The 17,737-nt window shown below is 25.8% G+C and overlaps 12 protein-coding genes across 12 annotated transcripts; 8 read left to right on the top strand and 4 right to left on the bottom strand.

The window, feature by feature from the left end:
- Positions 1-679: 679 nt before the first annotated feature.
- AAJ76_7000100233 (major facilitator superfamily domain-containing protein 1) lies at positions 680-2,176 on the bottom strand (the record flags this gene model as incomplete). Its single annotated transcript, XM_024476249.1, has 1 exon — positions 680-2,176. The coding sequence occupies one exon, from the start codon at positions 2,174-2,176 to the stop codon at positions 680-682; it is 1,497 nt and encodes a 498-aa protein (XP_024331847.1).
- A 446-nt stretch (positions 2,177-2,622) lies between these two features.
- On the top strand, positions 2,623-3,531 carry AAJ76_700099786 (ser thr protein phosphatase pp4; the record flags this gene model as incomplete). The annotated part of the gene is made up of 1 exon (XM_024476324.1): positions 2,623-3,531. One exon carries the CDS (start codon positions 2,623-2,625, stop codon positions 3,529-3,531), a length of 909 nt encoding a protein of 302 aa, XP_024331846.1.
- A 24-nt stretch (positions 3,532-3,555) lies between these two features.
- On the top strand, positions 3,556-3,867 carry AAJ76_700098853 (60s ribosomal protein l44; the record flags this gene model as incomplete). The annotated part of the gene is made up of 1 exon (XM_024476323.1): positions 3,556-3,867. One exon carries the CDS (start codon positions 3,556-3,558, stop codon positions 3,865-3,867), a length of 312 nt encoding a protein of 103 aa, XP_024331845.1.
- Positions 3,868-3,895: 28 nt separating this feature from the next.
- Positions 3,896-4,387, top strand: AAJ76_700098513 (hypothetical protein; the record flags this gene model as incomplete). Its single annotated transcript, XM_024476322.1, has 1 exon — positions 3,896-4,387. One exon carries the CDS (start codon positions 3,896-3,898, stop codon positions 4,385-4,387), a length of 492 nt encoding a protein of 163 aa, XP_024331844.1.
- A 75-nt stretch (positions 4,388-4,462) lies between these two features.
- Positions 4,463-4,930, top strand: AAJ76_700097946 (ubiquitin-conjugating enzyme e2 2; the record flags this gene model as incomplete). The annotated part of the gene is made up of 1 exon (XM_024476321.1): positions 4,463-4,930. The coding sequence occupies one exon, from the start codon at positions 4,463-4,465 to the stop codon at positions 4,928-4,930; it is 468 nt and encodes a 155-aa protein (XP_024331843.1).
- A 427-nt stretch (positions 4,931-5,357) lies between these two features.
- Positions 5,358-7,046, top strand: AAJ76_700097051 (hypothetical protein; the record flags this gene model as incomplete). The annotated part of the gene is made up of 1 exon (XM_024476320.1): positions 5,358-7,046. The coding sequence occupies one exon, from the start codon at positions 5,358-5,360 to the stop codon at positions 7,044-7,046; it is 1,689 nt and encodes a 562-aa protein (XP_024331842.1).
- Positions 7,047-8,603: 1,557 nt separating this feature from the next.
- On the bottom strand, positions 8,604-10,244 carry AAJ76_700092165 (small-conductance mechanosensitive channel protein; the record flags this gene model as incomplete). The annotated part of the gene is made up of 1 exon (XM_024476319.1): positions 8,604-10,244. One exon carries the CDS (start codon positions 10,242-10,244, stop codon positions 8,604-8,606), a length of 1,641 nt encoding a protein of 546 aa, XP_024331841.1.
- Positions 10,245-10,362: 118 nt separating this feature from the next.
- Positions 10,363-11,865, top strand: AAJ76_700092046 (integrator complex subunit 11; the record flags this gene model as incomplete). Its single annotated transcript, XM_024476318.1, has 1 exon — positions 10,363-11,865. One exon carries the CDS (start codon positions 10,363-10,365, stop codon positions 11,863-11,865), a length of 1,503 nt encoding a protein of 500 aa, XP_024331840.1.
- A 1-nt stretch (position 11,866) lies between these two features.
- Positions 11,867-12,523, bottom strand: AAJ76_700089886 (rrp4-like rna-binding protein; the record flags this gene model as incomplete). Its single annotated transcript, XM_024476317.1, has 1 exon — positions 11,867-12,523. One exon carries the CDS (start codon positions 12,521-12,523, stop codon positions 11,867-11,869), a length of 657 nt encoding a protein of 218 aa, XP_024331839.1.
- Positions 12,524-12,557: 34 nt separating this feature from the next.
- Positions 12,558-13,121, top strand: AAJ76_700089851 (ercc1-like dna excision repair protein; the record flags this gene model as incomplete). The annotated part of the gene is made up of 1 exon (XM_024476316.1): positions 12,558-13,121. One exon carries the CDS (start codon positions 12,558-12,560, stop codon positions 13,119-13,121), a length of 564 nt encoding a protein of 187 aa, XP_024331838.1.
- A 394-nt stretch (positions 13,122-13,515) lies between these two features.
- Positions 13,516-16,122, top strand: AAJ76_700088893 (ski2 atp-dependent rna helicase; the record flags this gene model as incomplete). The annotated part of the gene is made up of 1 exon (XM_024476314.1): positions 13,516-16,122. One exon carries the CDS (start codon positions 13,516-13,518, stop codon positions 16,120-16,122), a length of 2,607 nt encoding a protein of 868 aa, XP_024331837.1.
- Positions 16,123-16,142: 20 nt separating this feature from the next.
- AAJ76_700084794 (ubiquitin-protein ligase) lies at positions 16,143-17,615 on the bottom strand (the record flags this gene model as incomplete). The annotated part of the gene is made up of 1 exon (XM_024476313.1): positions 16,143-17,615. The coding sequence occupies one exon, from the start codon at positions 17,613-17,615 to the stop codon at positions 16,143-16,145; it is 1,473 nt and encodes a 490-aa protein (XP_024331836.1).
- Positions 17,616-17,737: the final 122 nt, after the last annotated feature.

Here is a 17,737-nt window from a genome sequence, read left to right as displayed (position 1 = left end):
TATCATGACTGATTATACAATACTACTTAGAGAATCACATACTAAATTACTTTTGGTTTTAACAATGCACTTATCCATGTTTAAAAAAAATATTTTATGTTAATTCAATAGATGTAAACAATTTCATGGTCAATTACTGCATATGCTTCCTAGCGAAAAATTTAAAAATTTACTTAATATTTTTAATTTTGAAAAAAATATCCCTGTAATTGTTTTAAAGTGATTATAAAACATAAGGTTTGTACAATAATCTTTTTTTAACTAGGTATATAAATTTAAACTGCAAATTTATATTTAATATTAAAAAGTTAACATACAAAAAAATTATGAAAATTTTAACTTAAATTCATAAATACATCTTTATATTTTATTAGCTAATAAATTATTTAGAAATTTAAAGAAAATATTAAAATTGAAAATATTGTTTTTTATTTGTAAAGTGACATTAACTTAATATTGTCATTTTTTAAATTTTTGCTTCATATTTCTGTATCACATAAATTTTTTATTAAAATATGTGTTAATTGAAAACAGCTTAATTTGTGATTTTTTTAATTAATTATATTAAACAGTGATTATTTAAAAAATTACATATCGCGGTTTTATAATTTTTTTAAAATTCATTTTTAATACACAAAATTCAATACAAAAAAAATAATTTTTTATTTTTATTATATAGCTAACAGCTTGAAGAGAGTTTAAACTTTTCTGCTCTTTGATTAAGTCCTAATCTAAATTTTTTATCAAGATAAATTAAAAATCCTGTTGTTAAAAATACCACACTAGAAATACCAACAATGAAATATTCAGCCATTTTAAAACTTTCAAATTTAGAAAGTAAAAAGCCAATTAAAATTGGCGAAAGTGTAAAGGCCAGATTTAACAAGCAAAATATTGTTGCAAATCCATTAGTTAGATTATTTTCTGAAACTAAGCTTGGGATACATGGCCAATAACAATTTACCAAGGGACCTGCTGTTCCTAAAATACTAACAATAATGAAAGGAGATAAACTGTGCAATGCCAATGATAAATGACTTAATAGTAGTAAACTACACCCTATTAACATCAAATATATTTTGTTACCATACCGATCGGCTAAAATTCCTATCATCGGTGTCAAAAATAAACTTAAAATTTCTACAATTGATAGTAGATGCCCCGATTCTAGTGTATTTAGATTGTATTGCGATTTAAATAAAATTGGAGCTAGTGAATAAAAAGGTGCCCAAACTATTGCCACTAAAAATGAAATAAATGCGAGAATAATGAAAGTTGAATGAAAAGATTTTGCTTTTTTTATAGAAGGCTCGTAAAAAATTGTATTTTCAATTTTTTGTAACTCTTGTGGATCGGATTTTGATAATTTTTCTGTAATCTCTGACGTATAGTCATTGTTTACTGTTTCCCAGGGTTTAAAAGGCGATTCATTAAAATCTACTTGATAAAAAATTTGAGAAAAATCTATATTTTTAGTGTTTTTGGATTCATCTCTTGATATTTCGGCATTTAAATTTGTTAAATTATTTTCGTTTTTTAACTTTATTGATTTTTTTACTGGTTCGCAATCTCTTTTATTTGATTCTGCAATCAACAAAGAGAATCTTTTTTGTTTATATAAAACATCATTTAAAATTAAACAACCAATTAAACTTAGAGCAGTCAAAATAATTCCTATTACACAAGGTAAAATTCTATGAATTTTTTCTGCTATTAAAGGAGAACTTAAAAAATTTAAAATTGAACCCAGTTTTGCAATACTTGAAAATACTCCTAAAGTAAAAGATAAATTATTGCTTTTAAATTCTTTTGATATTAGTCTATTAATTATAATTGAAAAGCTTTCTCCGCCCAATCCATAAACAAATCTACCTAAAACCATAATCTTATAGTTTATTTTATACACGCCGATGGAGTACGTAACTTGCCCTAGAAAAACTAAAAAAACCAATATTTCTGAAATGAGAGGTAAATCTATTGAAGACGTCCATCTAAATAATAAAGGTATGATGATATTGGGAAAAGCGTAAACTGAGTAAAGTAAAGCTAACCTGCAAGCTTTATGGGTAGTACCATAATTTATATTTTCATTTAATGTTGCGGGTAAATCGTAAATATATGAAAAACTAAATAATATAAAGCTTGAAAGCAGTAATGTTTTCAATCTTTCATCCATAAACTCAAACATTAATTTTTTTTATAAAATGTTTCAAAAATGTTTTAAAATGTAAAGATCATGCAGTTTTTGGAAACACTTCGAAACAATTATTATTTAATTAACGTTATCTATTTTATTAAGAGATTGTTTGTATAAATAGAAAACATTTTTACTTTTATCTGTTGATTTTACGAATGCCTCACACATTTTAAAACAAAAATTTCAAGCAAAGCAGTTAAAATGCTGTTTTTTTAATTTATATTGTATGATAATATTTACAAAGATTTATGCACCTGTTTGCACTATTTAGCAGCTTAAAAGCGTATTTATTTAATGTTAACAAAAATTTTTTTTGTAATAGTAGTTAAAATATACAACAGTGCTTTTTTAATTAACTGAAAAAGAATGTTAAAATTTTTTTAAAAAAATTCGTGTGTATTTTTTAAATATTTTTATTGTCCCTAATGGACTTTACTGATATTTTTTCCGATTTACAAAAAGGGCATTTACCAAACTTTGAAACTTTAAACATAATATTAAACTTAGCAACAGAATTATTGATTAAAGAACCGAATATTCTTACACTTAATTCTCCACTAAATGTTGTAGGTGATTTGCATGGTCAATATTATGATTTTCTTAACATATTAGATTTATTTGGAATGCCTTCGAAAGAAAATCATTATTTATTTTTGGGCGACTATGTTGACAGAGGCCTTAACTCTGTAGAATTATTAATATCTGTACTAATTCTTAAAATTTTACATCCCGACTTTGTTTATCTATTGAGAGGAAACCACGAATCAAAATGCATGGGAATTAATTACACATTTAGACAGGAATGTAGAATTAAATACAATGAAATTATTTTTCTTAGATTTTGCGAAATTTTTACCTTCTTACCTGTATGCGCATTAGTCGACAATGACATTTTATGCATACATGGAGGAATCACACCATATTTAAATTTAGCGCATTTAAATAGTGAAGATAGATTTGAAGAGCTTCCGAATTTTCATGATATATATTGGAGTGATCCTGACAATTACGTAAAAAAATATGAAGAAAGTCCAAGAGGTGCTGGATATTTATTTGGAGAAGAAGATACTATAAAATTTTTACATGAAAATAATGTTAAATGTATAATAAGATCACATCAGTTGGTAGAATCGGGATTTGACTCAAAATTTGGAGGAAAAGTGTTGACTGTTTGGTCTGCTCCTAATTATGTTTATACACACGGAAATGGTGCATCTATATTGTTTATTGATAAAGGCGTTATTGTTCCTAAATATTTTGAAAAAGCTAATCCGCAATATCTAGAGGATGAAACCTACAAATATTTTATGAAAATTAATAATTTAGAACAATAATTTTTTAAATTTTTTACCCATAAAATGGTAAATCTTCCAAAAACAAGAAGAACACACTGTCCTCATTGTAATGCACATACAGTTCATAAGGTTTCTTTATACAAAAAATCAAAAGATTCTGAAGTGGTTTCTGGTGCTAGACGATACAGATTAAAGCAGAAAACTATTGGTCAAACCAAACCGATTCTTAGGAGAAAAGCTAAGCTTACTAAAAAAATTATGTTAAAACTAGAATGTCCTAAATGTAAGAAAATACAGCAAAGGGTCTGTAAAAGGGCTAAACATGTTGTTATGGGAGGAGAGAAGAAGCGTAAGAATGAAGCTTTAGAATATTAAACTCTTTTAATTTTATTTTTTACCCTTTATGAATATTTCTCCTCAAATAAAAAATAAAAATTTTGAAAATAGATTTGACTTACATTTTAAAGATAAGCTTTTAACTGATATTTCTGTTGACTCAGTTTTTGAATTGATTCGGGATATTAAAGATCCTGAGCACCCATATACACTTGAAGAATTAAATGTTGTAAGAAAAGATTTAATTAAGATTTATCAGCTAAAAGATGAATATGTAGTAGAAGATATAATTAATTGTATAGAGGTACAGTTTGAACCTACGATACCACATTGTTCAATGGCGGCAATAATTGGATTGATTATTAAAATTTTACTAGAAAAATATATAAAAGGTTATTATATTATTGTTTCTATTTTAGAAGGATCACATGTTAATGATAAGATGCTTAATAAACAATTAAAAGACAAAGATAGAGTACAAGCCGCATCTGAAAATGAGGCGTTATTAGAAATAATAGATGAATGTCTAGTTTCGATTATTGACAAATATGATTTATAAATATTATAATTTATCTTTGTACAAAATTTTCTTGTTTAGGAACAAGTGTTGATATTCAAAATATTTTTTAGCCCCATGAATTCATCAGCACAAAAAAGATTAATGAAAGATTTATCATCTGTTAAAAATAATTCTGACAAGTCAATCTTTGCATGTCCTCTTGATGATAATATATTTTTATGGGTTGCAATTATCTTGGGTCCAGAAAATACTCCTTTTGAAGATGGCACTTTTAGTCTTATTCTTATGTTTGACAATACTTATCCACAAAATCCACCTAAAATCAAATTTTTATCAGAAATGTTTCATCCTAATATTTATCAGAGTGGTGAATTATGTTTAGATATGTTGAAAAATAGATGGTCACCAAGTTATGATGTATTAGGAATCTTGGTTTCTGTACAATCACTACTTAATGACCCAAACATTAAATCGCCGGCTAATGTTGAAGCAGCAGAATTGTACGAAAGTAATAGAACGGAGTACATAAAAAAAATCAAAGACACAGTTATTAAAAGTTGGATGGATGTTGAAAAAAAATAATTTTTAAAAAAGTTAAATGCAGTTTTGTTTAGTAATAAATTTTATTATTGTCTCAACTTTAATTTTTTATTTATTTCTGCTCTGAATTTGATCGATCATTTTTTTAAATATTTAATTTATATGAACTAAACTTAAATCAAATTAAAAATTAGCTAGGAAATGATTAATACAACTTTATACAAAATTTTATTTTTATAAATTTTTTACAAAAATAGTGATTTAAATAATACATTTTAAGCTTTGAACTCTGTTAAATAATTTTTTTTATCAAAATAAATTTTTAATAAATTTTTTCATTTATTTTATTTTAAACTATAGATATTCAATGATTAACTTAACAAAATTTTTAAGAACTTACAATTATGATCATTTATTTAGTCATACCATGATTTTTTATATATTATTTTGATTATTCTTTTCCCATAAAATGCGCTGCACTAAAATATTAACTTTAATTAATTTAATAAGTTGCTGTATGTTCACTTATCAAAAAATTGTTGATATCGTTAGGAGCAAGATCGAAAATGGAGATTACAATGTCTTTTATTTCATCGAATCATATTTTATGTACAAAATTAAGGCTTTAGATTATAAATATGTTATTCAAAAAATCACTAGAGGCGGATATTCAATGAGGCTTAGAGAGGTGTATAATATCTCTAAGACTAATTTTAATAGACAAAAACTTGACTTGTGGCTGAAGATTATTTTAAAAAATATTTTTAACAAGCGTGAAATGAATAATATAAAATTCCTTAAATTTTCTAGTAAAGGTAGTTGGTCGATTGTTGATCACTACATATGTCAAAAATTAAAGGATATCGATAAGATTGATTCTTCGGTATACAACAGTTCGGAAAAAGTTACGTTTAATTTTATTGAAACAGAAAATGATATATTATATAACTTTATGATGGATTTTTATAGTTTAAGATATAATTCTTTTGGGCCAAGTAGAAGAAATATCGTTTGTATTTTTGAAAATGATATTTTTTACTTATGTTTTTTTGTAAGGTGTCACCAAAAAGTTTGTTTTTTTAAGATTGATATTCAACAACTTAATCTTAATGATTTATATCATTCAATTATGCAAGATGAAATTTTCCAGATGAAAGATTTTATAAAAGAAGACAGAGCCAATTTGGATATTTTACAAAGTTTTATTACAATACATGATTTGTTAACATTAAACTTAAATGCTGACATTTACAATTTTGACCTAAGTCCAAATCATTTAAAGTATAACAGTACCTATAACTTTAATATAAATTATGATAAAAGAAAATTTGAAATAATTTTGAAAAAAAATTGTGTAATCTTTAAAAATTTAAATCAAAGATTTGCTTATTCATTCAATTCCAATTTAAATTTAAAAATTAAACATCGCCAATATGTCTCTGTTGAAACAGTAGAGGAGTGTAAAAATATTTTTAAAGTATTTTATAAACTAAAAAAAAACACAAGTCAATGTCCTAAATTTTATTACCACTTTATAAAAAAAGAAAATTTATTGAAGACAATAATTCAACGAATTTTGAGGAAACAAAAATCAGGAATTTACTTAATATTTATCCATATATTGGGAAATTTAGGAATTTTAGATTTATCAGAAGTTATTTTTTCTACTCAAAATGTGTCCATATCAAAAAACTTATCTTTCAATTTACTTTTAGATTTTTTATGTGAAAAACAGATTGAAAAAATTATTGAGGTTTTTAAGAAATGTGAAAATTTTAAAATTGGAAATTTGATAAAAACAATTATTTTTATTGAGGCAGAAGCTTTTTGGGAAGATTATTGTAGGGATAAATATTTTAAAAATAGGCTTTTTGATTTATTGAATAGCTTTGAATTTAGCTCTAATGCACAGTCTAAAAGATCTTTATTAGATATTTATAAAAATATTGCTGCATATAAAAAGGTGCAGAGTGAATGTATGTGGGAAACTTTAAAAACAGTTTTTGAAGCGGCTTCTTTGGTTACAAATATGCATACTAAATACAAAATTAAAAATAAATGTTTTACTAAAAGTTGGAAAGAGATCAAAATGCTTATGGACAAACTCGGAATTCAGAAACAAGACGAAATCAATTTTATATTAGACGGCCTAGATTAAAGTTATCAATAATAAAGATTTGAATTAAAGTTTGTATTTACACTTTTTTACAACTTTAATAAAAAAAACTAAACTTGGATATATATCATTTTGTCAATATCTTATATAAAATATTTTTTAATTTAAAATTTATGTTTTGATCAAGCTTCAAAATAATAATTTTATAAGAAACAACAACAAGCTTTAAATGAGTATAAAATCGAAAAATACAAAATTTTTAGATAGATGTAAGAGATTAAAAAGAGTGATTAATAAAATAATAATAATTTTTTTGTTTATTGATTAATTCTTATTGAAAAAAACTTCAGTTCATCAGATTTATTTAAGCACCAACAAATTTTTAAAATAACGCTACATCATAGTCTTTAATTGTTAAATTCTCAGCCAATCTTTTGTACCTTTTGCTATATTTTTTTATTATGTTTAATCTCTTTCTCTTAAAAAACTCCACCTTCCTCAATCTCAACACAGCACTTTATCGGTGCTAGCATGCCACAAGGGCCTCGCTTAGTAGAAAGATGTATTAATCCCCGAAAGAGTGGTTAAGGAAAATTTTAATTTGTAATTTTTTATTTTAAAAATATTTTTATTCAACTGTAAATAAAAACTATGTATAATTTAATAAATTTTTCAAGTATTTGAAAATCTTGTGAAATTTGTTTCTAATAAAGCTATAAATCTTTTAAATACTGTTTTGAAAGACTAATAAAGTATCATAATTGAAAATATAAAATTTATTTTTTAAAACGTCTGATAATATTAATTCAAATTTGTAAGGCGTCAATAAAAAAAGCGATATTTGTATTTTTCCTGTATTTTTAAATATTTTAAAGCTCAACACGTATAGCGTTGTACTAAAAATTATAAATATCTTTAAATTTTCTTGACAACTTTAAGTTCCAAATTTAGTCAACCGAAGTAAATAATTTTAAATAAGAAGGGTTATTATGAAGCCTAATGGTGTTTTTACAAATATCTGTCAATATCGAATTAATATTTAAGAAAACAATAAATATAAAATACTCTATCAACTTCTGTTTTAATACAAGTCTTGTTTGTATACAGTTATTAAAAAAGTCGTGTAAAAATTGAAAAACGGACCATATAAAGGTATAAGTTTTTCATATTATTGTATAGAAAATTTTTTTTAACAACAAGTAAAATTCTTTTTTACATTACATTTTTCATGGAACAATAAATTTTAAAAAGTTCATAAAATTAAAACTATTTAAATTTGTACTAGAGATAAAATTTCTGTTTGTTTTTAAATGTCGTATATGATTTTTGTCGGTATTTAAATTTCAACAACATCTGTTTAAGTTAATTTACAAAAATTTAAAGTTTATTTTTGTAAGTTAAAAATAAGTAAAATTTACAAATCTATTTTTTCACCAGAAAAATTTTAATATGGCTTTTAATATTAATTTTAAAATAATATTTTAAAAATCTCCTAAATTAATAATTTATTGTGTATAAAGAACTAGGTTTATTAAAAAAACAGAATTTATACGAATGTATAGAATTAAAAAATATTTTAGTAGGTAAAAAACAAATAGTTTAATTGCATCCATATTTCTCAATAATTTTGCGCAAATAATTAGTAGCTTCAACTCTTAAATTAAATTTTTTTGTTTTATTTTTAAATGCTTTACATTTTAAGATAAGTGAACACTCTAAAGATTCAATGCCCGTGTGTGTCTCAGATACAGATTGCAATGAAAATGTATCCATAAAATCAAATCTTTTCTGTTGTAAAAAATTATGAATTTCTTGCTTTAACATAGAAAAGTTGGAATGAGAAATGTTTGGGTTTAAATTAAACTTAAAGACTAGTATTTTTTCTGGTGCTCGTGTCATATTTATTAGTGTTTTTTTCCAAAGATCCGAATTTAAAAATTTTACTTTTCCGCCGTTTTCACACAACAACGAAGTACTGGTAAGTCCAAACCCGTAAACCTTATACTCGATATTGTCTACAATAACTTCATCGCCGATATCAAATTGATGACTAAGTAGCATCATAAAATTATAATATAAGTCTGTTGCCATCCCACTGGCGATAAAATTTAATGCCAACGCACTACTTAAGGCTAGTGCGAGTAATTCTTTTAGTGGCGCACCAAATAATATCAGATAAACTAAACATAAGAAGCAAAATATTATTATATTAAAAAATGTTCCGATTATCGATACAAACTCTTCTGCTCTACAAATGTTTTTTTCGAGGTTAACTCTTTCCATGTAAAAAGCCAAAATTGTGTCATGAAAAGTTTTCATTGTAATATATTTATCTATACCATTATCAAAGTAAGTAAAGGCATTTAAAGATGATTGCGGATTTGTAAAAATTTTACTAAATTCATCAACAGATAGCGTCAATCCATTCGTACTAGCTTTTGTAAAGATATCTTTGGCCAAAGTCTTGGCGTCAGAAATACTGTGCAATTGTGGCTGTGGTATATCTAAATACGATTTATTTTTGTCAATATCTTCTAAGCTTCTACGATCACTAATTTCTCTAGCAGAACTTGTTGAAAAATCAAAGCAAAAAACGTCTTGACATGGACAACTAGGTGTTCCTGCTGTGCTTGTGCTAGATGAATCATATCTAAAGTTTTTCATCACAGACAAAATCTTTTCAGTTCGTTCAACATCGTTAATTTTTGATTTTAACGTTTGTAAAACAAAATATTTGTCAAATAAAATTAATAAAATAGAAGATATATTATAAGCTACACTTGTAACAAGAATTGCTGTAAGAAGAGCTCTTAATAAATAATAACTACCAATTACATCTTCTTTTATCGCTTTATACCACGATAAATTAACTAAACTCCAAATAATAAGTGAAAAAATTCTGTAAGAACTTAAAAAAATTTCTAGCTTAGAATCAATATCAATATTTAGACAAACATATACGAGTATTTTTACAAGCGATACAATTGCTACAAATGAGCCTAATGAAAAAATTATGCTGTTAAGTAGTACTACTATATTGATATTAAAAAGTTTTCCTTTCGATATCCTAAACACAAAAAAAATAATTCTTATTCCAATAAAAAACAACAAAAGATAATTTACTTGAGTAAATACAAAGTCAAAAATATAAGAAAATATTGTTTGCTTGTCATCTTTTTGTTCAAATTCTTCTAATTCTGCATCGATATCATTATCAAACCAATTAAAATTTTGTTCCATATTGTTTTCATTAAAAATTTATTATATAGTTTGTTTTACAATAAAACATTCTGTTTTGTACTCGTTACAGATCATCTATCTTGTCGTGATAATGTTTTAATTTTATTTTGAAACCCTTATGAAAATTATCCCACTAGGAGCAGGGCAAGATGTTGGTCGATCATGCATTATTGTAAATATAGAAGGAAGAACCATTATGTTAGACTGCGGCATGCATATGGGATACAATGACCAAAGAAGATTTCCTGATTTTTCTGCTTTAAGTAAAACAGGAGATTTTAATAAATTAATTGATTGTATAATAATTTCACATTTTCACTTGGATCACACAGGCGCACTACCTTTTTTTACAGAAATTTGTAAATATGATGGTCCTATATATATGACTAAACCTACTAAAGCAGTTATACCTATATTGCTAGAAGATTTTAGAAAAATCTCAGCTCCCAAGTCTAGTGACGGAAAATTTTTTTCCTATCAAGACATTCAAAATTGTTTGAAAAAAATCATTACAATCAATTTCAATGAAACTTATAAACATGATGAAAATTTTTTTATTACTCCTTACTATGCTGGACATGTTATAGGTGCAGCTATGTTTCATGTACAGGTTGGATCTAGAAGTGTTGTGTATACGGGCGATTATAATATGACACCTGATAGGCATTTGGGTGCAGCTTCTATACCATGTTTAAGACCAGACTTATTAATTACAGAATCTACATATGGATCCATCACTAGAGATTGTAGAAAATCGAAAGAGAGGGAATTTTTCAAAGCTGTTTTAGATTGTGTGTCTAATGGCGGTAAGGTTTTGATACCGATATTTGCACTTGGCAGGGCACAAGAACTTTGTTTATTGCTTGATTCACATTGGGAAAGAATGCAGCTTAAAGTGCCTATATATTTTTCAAGTGGTTTAACTGAAAAAGCTAATAATATTTACAAACAGTTTCTTAGTTACACTAACGAAACCATAAAAAAGAATGCTTTCAATCATAACGTTTTTGATTTTAAACATACTACTACTTTTCAAAAACACTTTTTAGATTTAAATATTCCGATGGTTTTATTTGCATCCCCTGGTATGCTTCATTCTGGTATGTCATTAAAGGTATTTAAAGAGTGGTGCACTGATCCAAAAAATCTTGTAATAATTCCCGGTTATTGCGTAAAAGGCACCGTAGGTGATAAAGTGCTTAATGGAAATAAAGAAATTGAAATTTTAGGAGAATTAAAAGAAATAAAAATACAAGTAAAAAATTTGGCTTTTAGTGCACATGCAGATGCACAAGGAATTTTAAATCTTATAAAAATGTGTCAACCAAAAAATGTTATGTTAGTTCACGGCGAAAAATCAAGAATTTCATTACTAAAAAAATCAATAGAAAAAAAGTTTAACATTCCTGTATTTAAACCGGCTAACGGAACTTGTATAAATATTCCAAAGCAGGATTTAATTAAATTAAGATTTAATAATGATAAGTTAAAGAAATTATTTAAAAACCATTTATCTAGTCAACATGTATCCATTAGATTTGAAGTAGACACAAGAAAAGAAAATAATGACTTTTTAGAAGTTTTAGATTGTGAAAATCTTTTCAGTAGCGAAGAAAATTAAATTAAAAAATTTTATCGAAATCTGGAACAGTATTTTCTGAAATGCATTTTTTTAAATAATTTACAACATGAAAAACATTTCTGTATGTTTCTAAATTATTTTTAAGCGGAGCTATCCATATATATCCGTTACATCCAATAATTATTTCAAAATCTGAAAATCTTAGAAATCTTGTTTTGACATAAGGTACATTGGAAGCTGTCAATTTTACCAGAACGCCTTTTTCCAGCTTTCTATATTTTTCATTGCGTGTATGTAGTGAAACTGATCCACTTTTATTTACTTTTTGCACTTCAGCTACAATTAAATCATCTATATCGAAAAAATCTCGCATCATTATTTCATCACATTCAAGTTTTCGACGCTGGGCGACACCGGGTAAATTTATCGATGACAAATTTAGCGATGTCTCAGATTTACAATTCATTTCTATTTTCCATTTTTTGTTATAAATAGCTGTAACTCTTCCTATTACAACATCACCTACCTCAGCATTGTATCGATTATACATTTTTGGCACAACAGTAACTAATTTATTAATAACTTTTGGCAGTCCAAAATAAACAGATGCTAAACAATCATCCTTAATTTGTGTTCCATGTCCTTTAATAAACTCGTCTGCATCACATATTATTTCTCCTGGCAATTTATAGTTCATTTAGGGTTATAATTTTCTATTTAAAACTCCCCTAATGATTCGCATCAATAACAAACAACGAGCTAACAGTGTTATTTCTTATTTAACTGACTCTTCATATACTTACGTTGATAATATTACTACTGATTATGAAATAAATGACACTATATCTGTTCTATTTTTGTCATTAAGATTTCATTGCGCAAAGCCAGAATACATTTACAAAAGATTGAATAAACTAAAACCATACAAATTGAGTGTTATATTATTATATATAGATAGTGATAATTATTCTTCTACGCTTTTAGAAATGTTTGATAAGGTAGAATCAACGCTTTTATTGGGATTTTCAAATGAGGAGTGTGCGCGATATTTAAAAGGATTAGACATTAATCAAAATAGATCAATAAATGTATTACGAAGAAAAGAAGAAAGTTATGAAACATTTTTACAATGTTTTCCAAAAATTAATGCCAATGATTCTATTAGTATTTTGAAGAATTATAAAAATCTTAATGAGTTTTTTAGCAATCTCGAAAAAAATTTTAAAAATATTTCTGGAATTGGGGATACAAAAGTGAATGCACTTAAGGATTACTTTGAAAAAGATTTTATTTAATATATAACTTGTTTTTGGAAATGTTAATGTATTTTACACGTAATAAATTATGGTATAAAATTTTTTAATAGGATTTTGTAAAAAAATAAATGTAAATATTTTTAACTACAATATAAAATATTTTATTTTTTGTTTAAAGAAGTAATACAATGTAAAAAATTTCAATGATGGCAATTTTTTAAAACTAATATTTATAAGATTGCATAAAAATATTTATTTTGTGTTACCTTAAATACTCACAATAATATTATCAGAACATAAATATTTAATAAAATGTAAAACATTAATTTAAAAATGTACGAGAACTGTTGTCTATTATTTATAAAAATATAGATAAAGCATTCTCACAAAATTTATTTTAGGGCTAAAAAAAATTTAAAATAATAATCCCTGCATGAATGATAAAAAACCCTATAAAGAACTTACCCATTCAATTTCTGTTGATAAAACATGGCTACCAAAAGATTATGCAAAACATGTGGATGAATCAATTTTAAGAATTGATTTTGTCCCGGATATTTTTCAGAAACAGGCTTTTTACTTTCTTAGTAGGCATGAATCTATTTTTGTTTCTGCTCACACTAGTGCTGGTAAAACATTAGTTGCTGAATACGCAATTTGTTTATCTGAAAAGAATAATTTTCGAACAATTTACACTAGTCCAATTAAGGCATTGAGTAATCAAAAGTATTATGATTTTAAACAAAAATATTCAGATGTAGGGATTATTACTGGCGATGTGCAAGTCAATCCGACGGCGAATTGTTTGATTATGACGACTGAAATATTAAGAAATTTAATTTATAAAAACAATGATATTTTACACAGCACAAGATATATTGTTTTTGATGAAGTTCACTACATTAATGATCAAGAAAGAGGGGTTGTTTGGGAGGAATGCATTATTATGCTTCCTAAACATATAACTTTTATTCTTCTTAGTGCAACTATTCCAAATGCAAAAGAGTTTGGTGATTGGGTTGGTAGAACAAAAAGTAGGACTATTTATATTATTTCTACTAACAAAAGACCAGTACCTTTAGAACACTTTATTTATTCCGATAGAGATGTATATGCAATATCAGAAAATGTTAATATACAGCATAAGCTTCCATCAAATATTAAGTCAAAAGTTGTACCATATTCGAAAAAAAATACACCTACTGGAAGGTTTAAAGTTTTAGAGCTCGTAAATTTTATCATCAGAAAGAAACTGGCGCCTGCTATACTATTTTGTTTTTCTAAAAGGAAATGTGAATTAATTATTGAAGAATTAAGTAGCTTAGATTTGACTACTGTTCAAGAAAAAAAATATATTCATGAATTTCTAAATAAGGCAATTAACCAGCTATCTGAAGAAGACCGGTTTTTACCACAAATTGTTAAGGTAAAAAAGTTTGCAAATTTAGGTATTATGGTTCACCATGGTGCACTTCTGCCGTTTGTTAAGGAATGTGTAGAAATATTGTTTTCTTTTAATTTTGTTAAAATTCTTATTGCGACTGAAACATTTGCAATGGGAGTTAATATGCCCGCAAAATGTGTGGCTTTTCTAACGCTTAGTAAAATTGACGGGGAAACATTTAGAAATTTAACTAATGGTGAATACACACAGATGAGTGGCAGAGCGGGAAGAAGGGGCATGGATAGGGTAGGAACAGTTCTTATTGCTGATGAAAAGGTTCCATCACTTTTTACTATTAAAAAAATTATTGATGGAACACCCTTATCTTTAAACAGTCAATTTAAGTTAAGCTTTGGTTTAATTTTAATAGCTTTGAGATCAAATTTTAAAGTTGAAGATTTAATGAAAAAAAGCTATAAAGAACATTTTAAACAAAAATCAGAACATAAAGACATGTTTAAATTGGTGGAATTAGAAAAGTTAAAAATGATAGAATGTGAGGATATTGATATTTACATTAGTTTGTTAAGAACTATTAGCAAAAATAATTCTAAACTTTTTGCAAAGCATAAGTTGATTTCACAAAATGACCTTGTTATGCTTTTCAACAACGAAGTAGTTCGAATTAATAGTGTTAATTCTGATGGTACATTTAGTGTAAAACAGAATGAAAATATTAATTTGAATTTCATGTTATCGAATTTGAAAATTTCTAAAAAATCACATTTAAGTTCGGATCTATTGGTGTTTCCACACACAATCTATTTAAATTCAAATACTCGTGTTTGTAAAGTTTCCGATATTTTTTGCATTTTAAAGGAAGGTAAACCTTTTTTTGATTACAATTTAAAAGACTTTGAAGATTTTATGCTTGAAAAAAATATAAAAGATGCGTATCTCAGAATTAGTAAACTTAAATGTATTACATGTTCTAATTTTGTAGAACACTATAATTATGCTGTTGAATACATTCTAGCACAAGAGGAAATATTAAGAATTAAACTTAAATACAGTATTAATAATTTAGATTTAATAGATGAGTACAAAAGCAGAATTAAGTTTTTAGTTAAAAACAAATTTTATGATGAGTCTGTAACATTGAAAGGTAGAGTTGCTGCAGAGATACGAACTGTAAATGAAGTTTTATCTACAGAAATGATTTTTGACAATAAATTTAAAAATTTTCAACCAGAAATTATTATATCTCTTTTTTCTAGTATGATTTTTGAAGAAGAAATGGATGATTATGATTATTCTGTAGATTTGAAAGAGGGAGTTTCTAGATTATTGTGCTATTATGAAAATTTATCAAAAGATATTTCTGATTTATTTATTCCTCCTTTTAAGCCTTTAAATTTTTCAATGATGCAGGCTGTTTTAGATTGGTGTCGAAAAGAATCACTTCAAAATATTGTTAAAAATTACGGTGTATCAGAAGGTGCGTTTGTTCGACTTATTCTTAGACTTGACGAATGTTGTAGAGAAATGATTAATGCAACAATTTTAATGGGAGACAAGGATTTAGAAAAAAAATTTGAAGAAGCATCAGTGCTTCTAAAAAGAGAAATAGTTTTTTTACCGAGTTTATATTTGTAAATTGCAAATTTAACATTGTTTTATTTTCCTATAAACATCTCATTTATGGTACTGTTTAAGGATTCTAGATCTCCTTCATATCCCTTTTTACCAATTTCTTCCCATATACTTTTTTTAAGCAAGGATACTACTCCTATTCTTATATCATCTGGTAAATAATAGCTCTTAAAAGCACTAATATTTAAATCAATAAAAGAAGTAAGCTTTGCTTGATTTCTTTTCTGTAATTCTTCATTAAAAGTTTTAACAAGATTATCTGAACAGGTGCCAATTTTAGATTTTAAATCTTCACTTATGTAATTTTGCAATGTATAAAGATTGTTTATCAAGTAAATAAATTTTTTAAGATTTGGCATAGGTTCACTAAATTTTAAGATCTTACAGACAAGTCGTTTTGTAAAGTAATCATTACACTCAGTCAAAGTTTTTATTTTAAATAGTGGCCCGTACGTATTTAAAAATATTTTTGTTAGAATTTTATAAGAATTAAGGGAATCTAATGCCCTTCTAAGATTTATTGCTAATATCTCTACATCACAAAACTTATTTGGAGCGTCAAGTCTATCAACATTGCTTGTATATGCAAGAAATATATTGCAAATAATTTTATTAATTGGATCTTTAAATACGAATAAAGATTCTATTTCTTTGATTTTATTTTCTTCTGTATGTTTCAAATGATTATTCAAGGTCATTAAAAAAGGAACATCCTCAAGTTTTTCTTCTCTTTCTATGACTTGTAGGATATCACCTATAATTTTTGTTAAATTAATAATTAATATTTTATTTAGCCCCAAATTAATACCTGATCCGGTGGTTTCTCCTAAAATTTTTTTATTATAAACATTGAGGTCATAAATGTATCTATCGATGTTACCTGTCTGTTGCAGTAACATTTTTTTATTAAATTTAATATCGTCGAAGTTGACTTTACTATACAATTCATTGGAATATCTGCCAAGGAATGTTTTCGTGTCACGCTTTTCAATCAAAAATAAAGCTACTTTGTTCATATTTACAGTATCATGAAGATTTCTTCCTAAATTCTGAAAAAATATAACCTCAATTTTATTCATCATTGGTTCAAGTGTCTGGTTAGTGTCTCTTAGTAATTTTTGAACAATTACAACTTTCTCGAAGTTTTTAAGATCTTCGATTATGTTGTATAGATCATTACACACATTTAAGTTTTCGATTATTTGCTCAATATCTTGTATTTTAATGTCTTTTTCTCGAATTTGTTGCAATTTATCGTCGCATTTAATAAATATTTCGTAGAACTCTGACAAACTATCAAGACTTGTTTTAGGTTCAATAAAAGATTTAAATTCTTCTGTAGCATTCATTTTTGTAAGTTCTACGGTTTTATAAATACTTTTGATAATTTTATCTATTTTTTCTGATGTTTTCAAGCATTTTTTTATTTCATTTTGTAAATTTTTTTCATGCGTTTCATCAATCGACTTAATTTTCTTTTGCGTTTTACTATGCATTAAAAATATTGGGGTGATTAAGGTTTACAAAAGATTTATTAACCTAAGGTAATATTTAATTGACATTTAAAAAAACTCTAAAAAATATAAGTTTTTATAACACGACATTTGTTCAAAAAATT

This window comes from Vairimorpha ceranae, assembly GCF_000988165.1.
Source record: "Vairimorpha ceranae strain PA08 1199 chromosome Unknown NODE_7, whole genome shotgun sequence".
Taxonomy (NCBI): Eukaryota; Fungi; Microsporidia; family Nosematidae; genus Vairimorpha; species Vairimorpha ceranae.
Note: the sequence above shows the minus strand (reverse complement) of the source record. Positions and strands in the feature narration are given on the sequence as shown.